General features: G+C 37.5%; 1 protein-coding gene across 6 annotated transcripts in view; it reads left to right on the top strand.

Annotated features, from left to right (window-relative positions):
- Positions 1–7,356: 7,356 nt before the first annotated feature.
- The window catches only part of Elavl4 (ELAV like RNA binding protein 4), an 86,077-nt gene continuing 76,124 nt past the window's right edge, over positions 7,357–17,309 (top strand). Inside the window, exon 1 of one of the 6 annotated variants that reach the window (XM_046469241.2) lies at positions 7,357–7,507. In XM_046469241.2, the coding sequence (XP_046325197.2) occupies positions 7,460–7,507 (48 nt within the window). In that variant the 5' untranslated portion in view covers positions 7,357–7,459. Of the gene's footprint in view, positions 7,508–10,512; positions 10,792–11,246; positions 11,553–17,309 lie in introns of those variants that run through there. The other 5 variants (XM_058570765.1, XM_058570763.1, XM_058570764.1 and 2 more) reach the window with 5 other exon arrangements.

Raw genomic sequence — 17,309 nt, 5'->3', positions numbered from 1 at the left:
TAGATGGCAAAGCGCAAATTTCAAACAGGAGCTTTTACACTATTTGATTACATTATGAAACCTTGAAGATGACATTAGAGTTTCAAATTCTTAAGCAAAATTGAAATTTTACACTATGCATAACATATATAATGCACATTCATATTTATGGGGATTTGGGAGGCTAGCAATAGGTTTTTGCTGGCATTCTCATTTCACCTATAGTGTGGAAACAATCATAAGTGATGATTATTTGATTATCCTGTAATCCATTTTATGTATAATGAAGTGGACAAGGTAGGTTTCAAATAATAAAATCACCAATTACTAGTTTGGGATTAAGTTGGAATTCATTTTTATATTTTTCTTTTAAAGTGTCCACAGAACCTTAGGTTACATATAACATAGTTGGTAAAATCTTAATGTAGGTTTTAAACACTGTGATTTTAATTATTCATTCTTCTCAGCAAGGGAATAATAGTGAATAGTTGGATTGAAGAGTGATATCAATAACAATAACCCTTTTAAAAGAATTATACTTGAGTGTAACTATAAAAACCCAGGAATAATGGTAACTTGATAAAAAAAAAGTTATATATTTGTGAATAACTTCAAAGTAGGATCAGGGCTTTTCTAAGGCCAGAATTTTGTAAGAGTCCACCATCATTTTGGTTATCACATAATATTGTAAAGGGTGGTTAAAATGAAATAGGTATTTGTAGCAAACAAGGCTGTGAGGGTTGTAATGTTAAAACATCTGTTCAAAAACCTTACATTAGGAAAATACTCATCTTCATTAAAGATGTGATCCTTTTCAAGGAGATATTTTGAACTTGAAGCTGCTGTTGCTATGGGGTTGCTAAGGCAAATGAGCTACTCAGCACTAATGTGTAACTTTACTCTTCTGCTTTATAGTTAAATCATTCCTCCAGCTTTGGAGTCAGAAAGGGGAAAAACTAAAGAGGGTCAAGTGGAGAGTTTCCTCTTTCTGACTGTTATCTAGTATGCCTCTTGTTTTTTTTACATTTTTTTTTCACCTCATAGAGAAAGGAAGTAATATTTTGGGGTATAAGAAGGTTGGAAAGGTAAGGTAGGATGCTGAGCAGGGCAGAGCCTCTGACGTAGACTACCCCAACTAAGGCATAAGAGAAGTCCCAGGACACCAAGAGAAAAGCAGCTGTGGGTTGCTGATCTAATGCTTCTGCTGATAGCCAACTTCAGGAAAGGATTTTTATAATAACCCAATATTAAGGGTGACTTGATTTTTTAAAAGTAATGTATTAGTGTATAAAATACCAAATAACTGTGCCCTGTATTTAGTTCAAAAATTTGTCTAAATTATTTGAAGTCAATAATTTATGTTCTCTTATCAAGTGCCCACTGTATTCCAGGTACTGATTTTCTATGTGTTGGGGTTATAAGGAAATAACATACAATTTCTACCATGCAAACTCACAGTACAGTGTGAAAGTAACAACACACTATAATTCATTGAATGCAATCTGTAATAGAATTGTTCAAAGATTATTGAAGTTTAGTATTATGTTCACAGTTGAATTTTCGATAAATAAAAATTTAGAGACTATTTAGAAAGAAGAATGTCTTATGGCATTAATAGACAATTCCATCCAAAAATCAGGCACTCTCTGATCCACCACCAGTGATGGGAGATGGACTAGCACAGGTACAAAATAATAATGGGCAAAATATGACCCTTGTAATTCTTGTAGGACCAGAGGTCTATCATCACCTGGTGGCAGAACACTGAAATTGCAGGCCAGGTTTAGTGGGTTGTTTTTTTTTTAATATTTATTTTTTAGTTGTAGTTGTACACAATACCTTTATTTTATTTACTTATTTTTATGTAGTGCTGAAGATTGAACCCAGGGCCTTGCACATGCTAGGCAAGCGCTCTACTGCTAGCCTCATGAATTTTTTTTAATGTTTTTTTTCCCCAATGTCAGTAGATGTTAAAAGAGATTAAAAATGCTAGTTTTTGAGCATAGAATAACACAGAGAATAATATCTGGGTATAGTAGTGCACACCTACAATCCCAGTGACTCAGAAGGCAGAAGGATCACAAGTTTGAGGCTAGCCTTGGCTACTTAGCAAGACCTGGTCTCAAAATAAAGAGGGCTAGGGATGTAGCTCAATAGCAAAGCATCCCTGGGTTCAATCCCCAGTTCAAAAAAAAAAAAAAAAAGCAAAAGCAGCCAACCAAAGAAGAAGAAATGCAACAACAACAATGATGATACAGAGAATAAGACTTAGATTTCTTTAGATCAATAGTTTTCTGTATAAGGTATTATATAGTAAGAGAATAGACTGAGGTTAGGATATGTAAATATGAAACCTAAATTTGCCTCCTATTAGCTATGTGATCTTGAGAAAACCACTTAAATTATCTAATCTTTAGTTTCTTTATTGGAAATCCAGAGTTCTGAAATGAAACAAGATTTATTGGCAAAGCACCTCATGCACTATGTGACACACAGGTTCTCAGTGGATACTAAATCTTAACTCCTTTTGTAAGAGAACATATTGAATAAAGATCTGCCCTCTCGCAGTCATCATATAATAGTTCTCTGTTCATAACTAAAAGTTGGCAGAGGATAGAATGGATTTAGAGGATCCCTTGGAGCAGGGCTAGTTAGGATGAGCTGATTGTTAACATGACTTTCCGGTCGCTGCCCCCACTTTTCTTATGGGAAATATCCCAGCGTTCCTGGCCAAATTCTGTCATTCTTGAAACCTATACTCAAACACAATTCCTTCCATAAAACCTTTCCCTGCCATGCCATTGGCGTCCTTACCACCAGCCACAGCACAAGATCTTGATACTGGTCTTTCACATTCTTCCTTACAAGGATTCATGCACAAAAAAGGAAAGCTCCTTCCTTCCCAGCCAGATTGAAAACTCCTTGAAGGTGGGAACTATTACTTGTAACTCTTTTTATTCTTCACACCAAGAATTTAGTACTGAACTTTGCCCACTTGACTAAGTAAATGTTTATATGCAGCAGGCATTGTTTATTTAAGCTGAAACAGAGCATTCAGGCTTTATTAGTTATTGTTGTTTCATTATTCTTTAATTGTTTTGAGTCTTTGCATATCTTCCTCAACAAGATGGAATTACCCTGAAGCTAGTGCTAATGTATGCATTCCCCAGCCCCAACCCCAGTTATCACATAGATGCTGCCTCCACCAACCATATATCTGTTTCAGTGGTGGAAACAAACTTTAAAGGAAGTATGATTATACCCATTTTACAGAGGATAAAACTAAGTCTTACATTTTTCCCAAAAGAGTTGTTCAGTGAGCCCTAGTTGAATTAAATGAAATGAGCTTTGGGAAAATATTTGAGGTAATGATAAGTGGGACTACTGATCTTCATTCATTCCCCATAAGTGAGCACTGCTTAGAATTGAGGTCATAGAGGTTAATTCAAGCCATGTTTATTGAGCAGCTACTCTGTATGAAGAGTTTGGCCAGGTTTGTAAAAAGAAGAAGGGGTGAGGCTGGGAGTGCTCATTTGGGTGCTCATTTTGCTCTCTGGGAATTTTTGCTGCTTTAATCCTTTGTATCTCCCCCACTCTCAGTTTACACCTGATCATAATGGTAAATTAAATGAGACATCTGGAGGTCATACCCAGCTGAAAGCATGTTACAAAGAAATCTCTTTATCTTTTTAGTTGAGAAAAAAAAAATCAAGACGGGCTTTCACCCTCTCTTTCCTTTATCTTCCAGTCTGTGCTCATTGTTTCCATTCATTTAACAAATATTTAGTAAGCATGTTACTCTATGATGAGATGGAGGCGAGATCTTACTTTTAAATAAGGAAAACACCTTTCTAGAAGCATTCTTAGACATAACAGTTATCACTACTGGGATGTTGTACATGTCAAGTGCTCAATTCAGGGTTTGGTAGACTCCTGGTAAAATAGCACTTTTTATTCTTACTTTTTGTCTAATTATTTATTTCTTCCTCCTCTCCTTCTACCCTGCTTTTCTCCTCCCCTTCACCTTCCTTCTCCCTTTGCTGCTGTTTATCCTCCCCCCCTTCCTTCTCCTATTTCTTTTTCTACAGATGTACCTTCCTTGCCTCTTACAATATACCGATTCTTTTATTGATATTTACAGAATTTTAAAATAAAGTTGAATTATTTTCAAAACTGTAGTAAACCAATTAAAAATTATATCCTTTAAAGGTATAGATAATGATTCTATAAGTAATTGACTCATTATACTGAGATCTGTTAAAATTCATATTTAAACTAGGGTTTTTGTTTGTTTGCTTTTGTTTTGTTTCATTTTTGGTAAAGCTCTTCTAAATATGAAAAGGACCCAAATTCTGTAATAAAGGACTATGTGTATTTTCACATTGATCCTACAGTTTTCGTGGGCTATGGTGAAGAATATACCTGTGAGAAGTCTAGGCAGCTGCCCCTCCCAAATAAGTTTGCTTAAATAAATGTGTATTTGTCTTCTTGAGAATCTTGTAAATAAATCAGTCTTCCTGTCCTTTTAAGTTTTCTTTTCCAGAAATACATCATATTGCTTTTTAAGAGTGCGGTCCAAAGCACATTTGAAAAGGCAAATGTACATTGATTCTGGAAAGAAACCTACTTTCAGCTGCCCTTTTAGCATAAGGCTTTGGAGTGTGTGAAGAAAGAGCAAGTGTAAATCTCCTCTTAGGTCAGTTTACCTGCACAGGTGAACTCTTGGGATTTAAGCAGACCAATACCTGTTTGTTTCTCCATACAGTAGCATTCTTCTAGCTCTTTCCCATAATCAGTAGTAGATAAACGACTTAGAAAGAAAAAAGGAATCACATAGTCAGGTCATATATCTCTAAGAGCACATTCAACAGTGAATTTCTGATCCTTCTGGTAAACTCCTTCATGTTAGTCTGGTGTATCTTTCTTGACTCTATGATATGTTTGCATTTTTCTATAGAATTGATTTAATGTTTTTATGGGGGGGTGGGGGGAAGAACAATAACCAGCACCACAATTCAACAAAGGAAAATTAAGCTTTAAATTTTATCAAAAGCCTTTAAATATCATATACCATTTTCTAGGCAGATGATTGTGTTTTCCCCAAGGAAAGAAATATCAGCAGTTTAGGTTTATTTTTCAAGGGAGGAGGGAGAGGATAAAAAGAAATTGAATCATAGGAAAATGTCAAATCATAGTCACTGATGACGCTATTTGAATGGTGTGCCATAATCATATTAGGGCAGAGCACATGGAATTCCCGATTTCCGCATGACAGTGAAGAAGGACCAGCAATTTTCTGTGTGTGTGTGTGTGTGTGTGTGTGTGTGTGTCTGTTCACTCTACCTTCCCACTGCATTTTGCTAATTCAATTGAGGGGCAAGTAGAGGTAATCCAGACAGCCGGAACAGGAGGAAAAGGTCTGCAGCTGTGCTCGGAAGGACTGGTGTGAGGAGAGAGGCTCAGTCTGACTTGGAGTTTTGTGCTGTTGCACGTGAATGCTTTGGAACTGCCCTAATCGACTGAAAATGAGCCGGCTACAATCATATGGAGCAGGTCTGTTTAGCCACATCACTGGGTAGCATGGCAGATGGTAGACCGTCAATGGGTGGTATTGATTGGCTGGATTTGCCTTAGGGTAACAAGACTATGGGTCCTTAAAAACCCCCTTCATCTTATTTTCCTTTGTGCAGCTACATACAGTAGTGGTTTTCTCTTTTCATTCCCCTCAGTCCCCAGTATCTCCATCCCCCCTTTCAAATCAGAAGTCTTACTTGGTAATCAAGATAGAGAGGTTACCTTGAGATAAACACCCTTTAAATTATCACTAAGGCAAGAAAACACGAGAATATTTTATTTACTAGGCTGATTACATTTTAATGTTTGAAGAAAGTGACATTTTTTTAATTAGTGTTTAAGACATATGGTGAGTGTACAAATTAGCTTATTTCATACAACCAGAATTTGATGAGAGCAACTCCTCCTTCTCACTCCCCAGTTAAAAATTGTCACTTGAAACTTAATATATGCGAGGAGGTTAAATGGTATTAAGTAATGCAGACTTGACTTAAAGATGAAGGAGACAGTCACTCTGGCTAAATGTTGCCTAGATGGGCCAGAAAAATACCAGTGTCAACATCTGTGTTTGCAAGAGGATGTGGAAGTTCCAGAGCTTTGATTTTGTCCAGCCAGGAAAGCAAAATCCCAGGTATCCATGTCTGTTGGTTTCTGTTTTAGACACGTGGGAGCATAGAAAGGTATATGCATGCTTTAATAAATAATAATATTCCCCTTAAGATCAAGCCATATAACAGTTCAAGTAATGACATTTATTTTTGTTCAGGTGGTTCTATACCCTTTTAACATCCCTCCTCTATCACTTGGAGTTTTCAATTTGGGACAAAAATCTTCATTCCTGGCAAAGGAACAGATTAATTGAAATAAAGTGGTACAAAGAAGATGCCAAGTTAACTACACATCCAAAATAGTGAACAACAGAAATGTTCCACTTCAAGGCAGATCTTAGGGAGAAAGAACAGTCCTGGGTAGAGGAGATATGTGATTGGTTTCTTCTCATGCTTGTTTATAACTATTCAAATAATTGTGTTTTAAAAAGAGATGCTTACATTTTTTTTTTGGTTTTTCTTTTTTCAATGTCTTTAGTTTTAAGTTTTTGTTATTTCCTCTCATAAGGAACCATATCAAATCAATCTAAAGTTTTACTCAGAAAAAAAAAAAAAGTTGCACCTTAAACTCTTGCCTCCATCTTGTGTGTGTCTCATCGTCATGCACACATTTGAATCAGGTTTTCATTGTGTGTGTGAATATTTTTCTCATTTTGCTAAAGGAAAATATTTTCATGGAGTTTTTGGTTTTCTCCCTTGCTCTGCACTAACTGTATTTTTCCTTGATCATCCTTTGCTGATGAAACAAAGCCAGTTTGTGTTTCATTCTTCACAATTCTTATTAGCATTGGTTGGTGGTGTTTTGTTTTGTTTCCCTGCTTTAAGTCGGGAGCAGGAATTTTATTTATTTATTTAGACAAGATACAGCAAGAGACGATCTTGCCTGTTAGGATGCTGGCGTTTCTCTTGTCACATCCTATACCCAAAAGCTATTCCAAGGGGCGGGGGGGGGGGGGGGGGGGACGGGGACACAGTCTTTTAAGATGGTTCATTTGAATCTGTGCACTCTACCCACCTGGTGGTTATATAGTGAACTGTTACTTTAAAGAGTAGTTTAAACACCAGCCATGTTTGGGGCAGGCTGCTCTTGCAAAGAGAGCAGTACATATAACATGAGTCTACTGTGTGTGAGATAAGGGGAAAATTCAGCTCACTGACTAGAGGTTTTAATGTGCGAACTCTAGGGAAATAATATATTGACTGTTCCATGGCGCGCAAGAAAATTGAAGAACCCTTTGCAGACGGAGTGCTTTGCAAAGGATTCTATCTGTTTCTCTTAAAACAAAATCTGTGGCAAGATGTTTGAAATCAGCAGGACGCTTAATGCTGCTTTGTTAAATAATGAGGTAATATTTTGTCACTTTTTTCTGGGCAGCATCTGTTTTTCCCCCCTTGCTTCATTTTTCCCCCTATGTTTATAAAGGATTTTTTTTTTCCTTTCCTCTCATGGAAGTCAAGGAAATACAATTCACGCTTCCATTTCTGTTTCTTCCTTTCAGTGCTTTTGGAGAATTTGGTTGTCTTTTTTTTATTTGCAGTTTCAGCCGGCTGCTGTTTCCTAGCCCATTGTGCCACGTAAGGCTTCTCCACTGCGCGGAGTAGGTAGTTATTAACGCTGAATTGGCTTCTGGTACAGTCCATCTGGACTCTGTGTGGGAAAGCTGGCTGCCGGCGACTGATGCTGAGATATCTGCAACCTTTGGGATGTGTGCATGGTGGCGAGGGGCTGACTGATATGAGATTACTTCTTTTAAGGGAAATTGTTATTAATGAGTCAAGAAACTGCTCATTTATGGTAAGAGGGATACAGCGGCGCCGGCAGCCCCACAGCTCTGGGATATCATTTTTAGGTTGCCTGAGCTGCTTGAGTGAGACAAGTTTCTTTCTGTGGTGGTGGATTGTGGCAGGAAAAAAAAAAAAATCATGCATGACTGGGAGACTCGCCTGCCTGATTCTTGAGATAATATATTGAGAATCTGTTGCTTTACAAATGTCACACCACTGATGTAGCGGTCAGCCCCTCACTCTGAAAGATGAATGGTACTATTGGAAATGCGATAATAAGGTTGACTTTTCCCAACAATAGGATTCTGCCTTTGTCTTTAGAGAAAAGGCCTCTGAGGACATTTGTGCATTTGTTGGAGGATTCCGTTGAAAGACTTTAGAGTGGAGGTTTTTGGAGAAGTGATCAAAATACAAAGTGCGTGGATTTTTTTTAGCCTAAGCAAACCAGCTAATTATTTATACTGTAATATACAGTTATTATCTTGGAAAAATAGCCCGAATATCTTTTGATATACCTGATGTTAATTTACGGTTCACTAAGTGTGCTGAGGTTAGTGTGGATGGGAGAAAAGGGTTTTTAAAAATTCCATATTTTATAACCTGCACCGAAAATACCAAGTAAATATTTTGTTCCAAGAGAGTTGTTTTTATTTGTGTGTTTGTCAGCACTGTGTTAATATTTACTTTTCACAATATTTTGATGTTGATGAGATCACACTCGAGTTTCTGTTCTTGATTCGAGCATATATACCTACCCTGTGTACCTATGTTGAGCCATTTTCAACACTTAACCTGCAAATTCATCCTTAGTTAACAGTTCAGGTACCATAGTACTGTTATGACTTATAGGACTTTACACATTTGCTAAAGAAATTATTTTAAAAGTTTACTTAATTCAGTGTTGTTCCACTTGAAGAGATTATAGTTTTAACATCTCTACTTTTCTATTTCATGTACTTTCATTTCTAATAGTTGAACTTATTTATATTCAAGTCTAATAGTTCATGTAGTGTACCTAACACATATTATTTTATGGTGTATCTGTGTTTTTTGAAGTGTGTTTATGTATATGTACATTTATGTGTGTGTGCTCATGAAATACTATCCCCAAGAGAATAGTTTCAATCTTTAAAAATGTAAAGGTTATTTTCTAACAATTTTTCACAAACCCATTCATCCTTGGACTTTGAATCCTGGAAATATAGCATATTTTTCAGCATGTATTTCTACTCTCTCCAGTCCTGTGCCACTGTCAACTCAGTCAAAGATTAAAGATTAGGTTGAGTTTTTTTCCTTCGGTCATGTTTATTATCTCTGTATATTTATTGAGGAATAAATTAATTAAATTAAAAATTAAACAAATAGTGATGCTAGTGTTTTGCATAGGTATGAGGCATAAATTTTCCAGGTAAGCTACTTTAAAAACCCAAAGCAGAACCAAAATATATATATTACTGAAAGCTGGGTAGCAGAGAGGTTACAAAATATAGAACAGGAAGACAAACTGGGTATAGCACCACACATTTGCTAAATCTCTCTTTGCAAATCTTTTAAGAGGCCAAAGGAAAAGGACATACTTTGAAGGAGAGAAGCAAAATCACTTGTTCAGTTAAGCAAGATGAGCACTCTGCTCAGGTAATGAAATAAGGTTTTTTATTTCAGAAGAATGTTTTACTTTTATAGCGGTGGAAAGCAAAGGGGAAATGTGTTTTGGTCGATTTTTAAAAATTCAGATCATGCCCCTATCCAGGTTGAGAAATAAATTCATTTAAATAAATCATTCATCATTCTCTGTTTTGAAAAGCTCAGACAGAAGGCAGAAAGGTAGAGGCTGACAGCAGTCCCCCTCCTCCCTCCAGATTTTTTTTTTCTTTTTTGTTTATCAGGGACTGTTTTTTCCGAGAGGCAAACTTGTTTCAACCTAGTTCACAGAGCAAGCATAATCCCAAACTTGCATGCTTTTGAAATATTGACCATGTTAGCTGCAGAAAAAGCATTACTTGGTAAACATCAGCAATATTGGGAAATAATAAAGTTAAAATGTAAAAGTGTAAGCACATTAAAGTGCTTTTGTTGTATCTTTAAGCCTAGAGGCAGATCATTAAATATGCATTTCACTAGAAAGCAACTGTCGAGAAAGATAAGGCGGTTGAAAATATTCTACACTAGAAAAGCCCTCCATCAGAGAGATGGGATCGTGCATCCCTCAGGACAGGGGAAAGGAAGGACACTCCCACTGTTAAGGTTTGCAAGCCTCCAGGGACCTGCAGTTGTTACAGTACTTTTGAGCTGGGAGGAGGGAAAAGGTAAAAATACAAGTATGGCTGTTGTTGCTTCCGCCGGGCCTTAATTACTAGACACAAGAAGCAGTTCAGAAATCTGGTCTCTGTTGTTGTAGAGGTCACCAAATCATTAACATCGTCAATCTGGCAGTAGCTAATTTAAATAGCACCTGATGTTGCAACGCCTCCCTTCGTTTCCCCAGCCAATCAGATTCTAGCTTTGGCTGACAGATGGTCCCATAAATGGATGTAAAAAGGGGAAGCTTCGAGCCAATTTCAGCAAGGCTCTGTTCAGTTGTTCTTATCTACATCCTAGAATCGGGGGTTTCAGCTCACTGCTCCTTTTCTTTCTTTTTTTTTTCTTTTTCTCCCACCCCCACTATCCCCCCCCCAAAAAAAATTAATTGATTTACTTTATAATCATCCGCACTGTGTTTTGTGGATCTTTAAATATATATAACAATAGTAATCATTTAAAAAAATATATTCTGAAATCTTTGCAAATTTTAAGAGAAGAGTCGAAGCTCTGCGAGACCCAATATTTGCCAATAAGAATGGTTATGGTAGGTATGACTAGATTTATAATCTGTTGTTTGTGTTGCTGGAGGGAAGACAAGCATCTACACCTTGACCAGTCTTATGCTTGTACAAGAGTTTAGTTCTCTGCTGCTGTGTGGTTCCTACATTTACTATATCTTTTGTGTAGAGTGCGGGTAGGTCCTTTTATTGAAAAGCAGTGGGGAGATAGATTGTCATTTTTAACAGGTCGTTGTCAGTTTTCCCTTCAACATAAAAGCGGAGGGTGGAGGGTGGGATGAAATAATTGCTGGTTTGTTGAAAGAGATTATGTTACTTGAGATCATCATGGCAAAAGAAAGGTTTTCTTTTTTGTAAGGGAGAAGGGGTTTGTCTACATGCCTGGGTTTTGTGGGGCTGGGGGGTGGATGCAGCAGGGTTAGGATCTCTCCATTTCGGTGCTGGAGATTTAAACCTCGAGAGGCAGCTCCAGGATGCTGAACGTTGAGATGGGCAGTTGTGTTTGGGGGACTGCGCAGTCAAAACGGCAAAGAGAGTGATTTATTTGGGCTTCAGTAAATGCTGCATCTTGTATTTCAAAGAGTTTCCTGTCATGACCTCATAAAAAAGAGGAGGCGGCTTGTATGTGTAGCGGTGCCTGGCGTGTTGAGTTGTTGCTTCCTTCTCTGGGCAGCAGCTCTGTAAGAAGGAATGTCAGCTTTTACATAACGTTCCTTTCCGCTTTTGACACACTGTGTGAGGGTCCATCTTCTTCTGATCACAGATGGAGTGGAATGGCTTGAAGATGGTAAGTGAAAAGAGGAAGGAAGCTTGTAGGTTTCAGTCGTGTGTGTGTGTGTGTGTGTGTGTGTGTAAGGATGGTGGACTGTGCATCGTAAATCACTCTGCTGATCGCTTGTGTGTGTTTATTAGTATTTCTTTTTTCTGAAAACCAGAATTCACCTCCAAGTATAATGGCATTGCATGCACACAAGGCACACACATTGCCTTTTCCATCAAACACACATTTTAGCCAAGCAAGGTTGGTGTCTTTTTTGACAATCACAATGTCACCGTCACTGTTGGCTGGCGTGTCCACTGCCTCTGTGAGCCTTCAGCAGAATTACATGACTATTAAAGTTAAAGGCACATTTCTTTTTCAGTCTCATGCTAAGAGTGATGGGGAAGGCTGGAAATGAGGGGTGGAGGAGGTAAGATTCAGTACCAGCAGATGCAATTGGGAAACAGGACTTTTGGATGTGGATGGGGAAGTGGAAAACCTTTCTGCCGAAGTAGTAAATCTATTTTTAGCACCATCTTTTTTCTGAAAAAAGAAGCAGGGAAACTCCTTGAGTGCCGCTCCTGTCGCCTGATGTTGACCCTGAAGATATGGCACAAAATGGCACGATGAGATGCCACGAGTGCCCACTTTGACTTTGAATTTTTACCAGCAATAGCTTTCTCGGGGTTTCGGGGCTGGGTATAGGGGGAGGCTGTAAATTCATATCCATCTCACTTATTTTTCACTAGAGAAGCCGGGGAAGACTTCTCGCTCGGCATAGACATTATAGCAAAGCTGTGGTCTTTTTCCCATTCTTAGAGGATTGCCTTTGTCTGGCTGCTTGTTTTGATGGGTGTAAAACAAATAAGATTAGACCGAGCAGCCCAACTGAAAGCGATAGCTGGGAGGAAAACCCAATGAAAGGTTGCCGGGGAAACGAACAGAGGAGAAGCCGAGTAGGGAGCAGGTGGCTATCATGAGAACACACTGCAAACAGTGTAAAAAAAGAGGGGGGGGGGGCGCGACAGGACCTCGATTATCTTTGCTGTTCTTTGTGGCCAGCCCAACTTTAATTATTCTTTATAAATAGGTGTTAATTACATTTCTAACTCTGGTTTACAGTGATTTTAGAAATCTATTTTTAAGCATCTGTTCTGTCTCTCCTGTTTTTCTTTTTGTTTATTTGTTTAAAAAACAGAGAGAAGAGAGGGGGAAGGGAAGGGAGGGTAGGGAATCTTGCTTTTTTTTTTTTTTTCTTATTCCCCCCTTTTCCCTGCTGTGAAATTGTACGTGCGAAAAATCGCAAGGAATCCTGTGAGGCCATTTGAAAAAAATGTAAATTATATTGAATGAAGTTGACGGAAGCATAATAGTGAACTCCCACAGCTGATAGCTTCTGAAAATGATTTCTTAGAAATTTCCAGCAAATATTCATCAGAAAAAAATATTATTAGAATAGATTTACACTAAGCAATGATTTTGTGTTAGGTGATACTGATATTTTTACTAAATCAAATGTTGATACTATAGTTCTGAGGAGTTCATTGTATCTCTCCTTTTATGTCCCAAGTAGAAATTACTTTTAAAATTAATAACTGGAGAGCTATTCTCTGGCCCTTTGATTCCCTTCCCTCCCCATGCCTTCAGCTACAGGCTCCATCGGGCTGCACCCTCACAGCCACTGTTTCCCATTTGGCATTTGGTCCTGGATCTGGTTTTGGCAGAAACTGAGTGAAAATCTGGATTTTTTTTTTCTGTGTGTGCCTCTGAACATCTAGGACCCATGTGTGAGCAGGGTAACAGGCGTCTCTCGCTTTTTCTCTCTCTTACTGTGCTTTACTACTAGTGTCTTTTCCCCATGATGGTAGGTACCAGAAGGACTGAAAGATAGAGTACTTAGAGAAATAGGAGATAGTGTAAAAATAACTGAAAGAGAGATCTGTTATAGTTTCTTCCTGGGAGGAAAAATAGGCACATAATCAGGTAGCTAATTTTAATCCCCCCAAATGAGAGATTAAAAAATACTGAAATACATTGCAAGGTTAGGAAATATAACCAGCGCTATTGAGAGAACTGTTAAATCTCACTCTTCTCATTGCAAATCTCCACACACACACCCACCATTCTTTTTTCCTTGCAGATGCTTCTTTTTGTTTTGTCTTCCTGGTAAATTTTAATATTTTGTTTTGACTCTTGAGGTAAAAATATACGTATATTTTTGGTCCTACATTTGAACTTGTTCTCATATCTTGAATGCATAAACCTATGTCATATTTTAAAATAGGATACTTTTTTATTATCTTTAGTATAGTTTCCTTTTTATAATTTCTGAGAATTTTCTAGTAGTTTTTGGTTAGGAGAAAATAATTTCCATAAGAACTGTCATCTTGGTTTGGTTTGTTAAAAAAAAAAAAAAGACACGTGGTTCTGCTGCTGACCTTTCTTGCTTCTTTGTCTTAAAAAATATTAATGCCTACAACCTGCTTGTGGAGGTGTGCCTTTACAGAAGCACAAGGCTGAGTGTACATTTATTAATGAGTGAACATCTGACTGGAAATATTTCTGCAAAAAAAAAAAAACACCTGACTATATCGCAGTTTTAACAAGCAGAACACCTATATATCTCATAGCAAAATAATGACTGCATCATTTAATATTTAAATTTTTGAAAGAGTCAAATGAGCATAGATAGGGAAGTAACTGAAAATTTAGTTTGAGAACAATTGATGTATGAGGTGATTTTATCTCTTTAAAAAAAATAACCTAACAAACAACTTAACCATTCATTTGGATCTTGGTCCCATTCATTCCTCACTACTATTCATTCAAGTCATCCTCCTGGCCAGATATCTATGAGCTTGCTTCTGTTCAATGGTTTGCGCAAAGTCTTAAAACTTTTTTTTCTCCTTGTAGCTCTTTCTCAGTCCTTTGAATGTAAGGGTTTTATTGTGAGAGGAAGGCCAGATTGTTGTGAGGTAGTAATAGTAGAATATATTTTTAAAAAGAAAGAAAAAGAAAATGAACTACGTGTGTGCAGTTTGGTTCCAAACTCAGTCTTGCGAAGAGGGTTTAAGACATGTTCGACTTCAGATAATTTAAATTTAGGATTTCTGTTGGGGATAATCTATTTGAGATTTCAAATCTAGAGGTGCTTTGTGTGTCTGTGTGTATGCCATAGCTCTAAAAGAATTTGTGGATGAATGGAAGTGTTTTTCTCAAGTTAGAGTTACTACCAACAATGAAAGGGTTTCCTCAGGGCAAGTCCTTTTCTTTGGTTAGATTTCTTCCCTTTGCACTTATCTCCTTATTGTGGGTGGATTCTCTTCCTACATGTAGACAAAATACTATTCCTTCTATGAAGAGATGTGCTGCTTCATTTAGCCCTAGCATCTTAATGCTTTATTTTAATTAAAAAAAAAAAGAAGAAGAAGAAACAAATTATCTATGTGTACCGCAAGTAAGGAATGGCGGTGTTGATAAAGGTGATTATATATGGACAGAAGTACTTTGGCCTTGACAAATTTCTTCATCAGTTCCAGTGATCTGTGGCCACCAAGCACTTAATTTATATGCTTGGACATTTAATATGTACATTTTTGGTGAGCTGGCCAGCGGATGCTAGATATATAAGTATGCGCTGGCAAGTGCTGCAATGCAGTATTTTTTTCCCAATGTCATTGAGAGTTTTGGGGGTAAGAAGAGACAGTAACACTATCAAGCTATTAGTTTACTATTTTCCAGTTGACCGGCCATGTTGTACAGAATTGGTCAATTCTCCTTTTAGAAGTAAAGTCAACATTTTATTGCCTTCTATCCATTCCGCCATCTATTTGATGGTGTGTGGAAGGGAATGTGTGTGAAAAAGAGAGGGAGAGACTGTGTGTGTCTCAGTGTGTGTGTTGCTGAATTCCTCCACCTGTCTTAGGTTTTCCTTATTTGGTGTTACCAAATGCTTGTATAGATGCACAGTATATAAAGAAAACCCAACTGGACTGATTCCCATAATAAATAGCTTATTTCCTTCATGAACTTCAAGAGTTCTCTTATTAGAAAAATACAACATTTTAAATATTTAACCAAAAATATATATGCAGATCCTGCAGACTTCCATTAGTAACCAGACACCTTTCTTTAGCTGCTTTTGAAGAACTATAAATGTGCAGATCCCGAACAATATCTGTGAGCTACAAGCTGCCCGTTCAGTTAAGGGTTGGGTTTGAGTTAAATTGTGTGTATGTGTATTTAAGAGGAATGTTGTTATTCTTTGGAAGCATTTGAACATAGTCTTACACTGTTAAAAATAAGGAGGAAAAGTGGTTATGTAGCATCCTGTGCTTTGGTTTTTAGAAATGTGTGTGTGTTTAATGATTATCCTTGAATTTTTGAAACCTTAGTGTATTTTAAGGGTTAAGAGGGCCTTTATAGGTCAGTGGCTTTGTAAGGAGGAAAAAAATGACCTGTGGGGGGAGGGTGCAGGACTGGGAATTGTCACCAGCAGTAATTGTCTTAAATTAGCTATCTAGCAGTGAAAAGGGAAAAAAGCTAGAAGACAAGAGTGGAGAGGGGCACCAACATGTGGATCTGCACCTTTCTGATAGAGGAGATAATGAGTGATAAATTTGAACTGGTGCAGTGCGGGATGCCCTATAATTTCTGAGAACCTTGATTTTGCAGGTTCATTACTTCCTTGCTTGCTTGTTCACACCTTTAATTATATCCAGTTTGGGATGCTAGCTGGGGGCACAGAGATGAGCCATTTTGTTTGTTGTTTACTTCATTAAGTATTCAGGCAGTGTGTTCACAATAGCTTTGGAGCATCAGTGTTAGGAATCAAACACTTTGGAAATGAAATTGTTACAAAAGGACAAAAATAAGAAAGCAGGCAGCCAGCTAGCTTGTTTTGGATGTTCACATCCACTCTGCTTAATGGTAATATTTATGCTGTTCCTTGTACATTCATTAAGAAATAGTGTATGCAGTGTCAGTGCTCTTAATAGGCTGATGGTTCTCTCTCTATTTCTGTCTCTTCCTCTCCATCCCAGCCCTGAGATTCTGCGTTCACCCAGGCTATCTTAGGATTTTGGAGGCTCATTATTGGGGGTCCTTGTTGTAACTAACACCAGAGATAATTTCCCCTCAATAAGGAGACCTGTCTACAACGATTAAGAAGTGCTTAGAGCGGTAAAGGAACCCTTAAATAAATTTTGGTTGAGAAGGCAGTAAAAATGTTGAAGAATTAAGGTTGGTGTAATTATTGTGCTTGCATTTTTGGCTTTTGTTGTTTTTGTAAAGCCTTATTTTTAACCACAAAAGTAAAATATAAAACTAGAATATGGGATTTTTTTTCTTTAATGGAAAAAAATTATATGTCATCGGCCTCTCCTGAAAATAACTTCCCCTGAACTCTTGGTATGAAAAATAACATTTAAACTTGAGTACAATTTTTCAGTTATTCATTTTAACCTATAAATATGTAATTAACAAATCTCTTTCCCATAGGAAGTTTAGGATTTTTTTCAGGATATGAGGAAGCAGAGAAAGGATTCCAGCCAAGATGGCGAATTCTGCAAAACACACCACAGCACAGAGGTTTCCTCTGTACTCTGTGGCATCAAATCCTTTCCTATTCCTATGAAGCAGTCATCCTCGATTGTTATCTACTCCTGTAGCAACTAGTCCTTGAAGTTGTTTTGCCAATGGTGTTCATAGTAGTGACTGACTCTCGTTGCTGTTTGTTGAGGACTTACTAGGTGTATTTCTTTGGAACATAGAATTCAAGGTCAC

The sequence above is a fragment of the Marmota monax genome, unplaced genomic scaffold (assembly GCF_021218885.2).
Source record: "Marmota monax isolate L192 unplaced genomic scaffold, Marmota_monax_Labrador192_F-V1.1 WCK01_AAM20220418_F8-fsc00008, whole genome shotgun sequence".
In the NCBI taxonomy this organism is placed as follows: domain Eukaryota; kingdom Metazoa; phylum Chordata; class Mammalia; order Rodentia; family Sciuridae; genus Marmota; species Marmota monax.
Note: the sequence above shows the minus strand (reverse complement) of the source record. Positions and strands in the feature narration are given on the sequence as shown.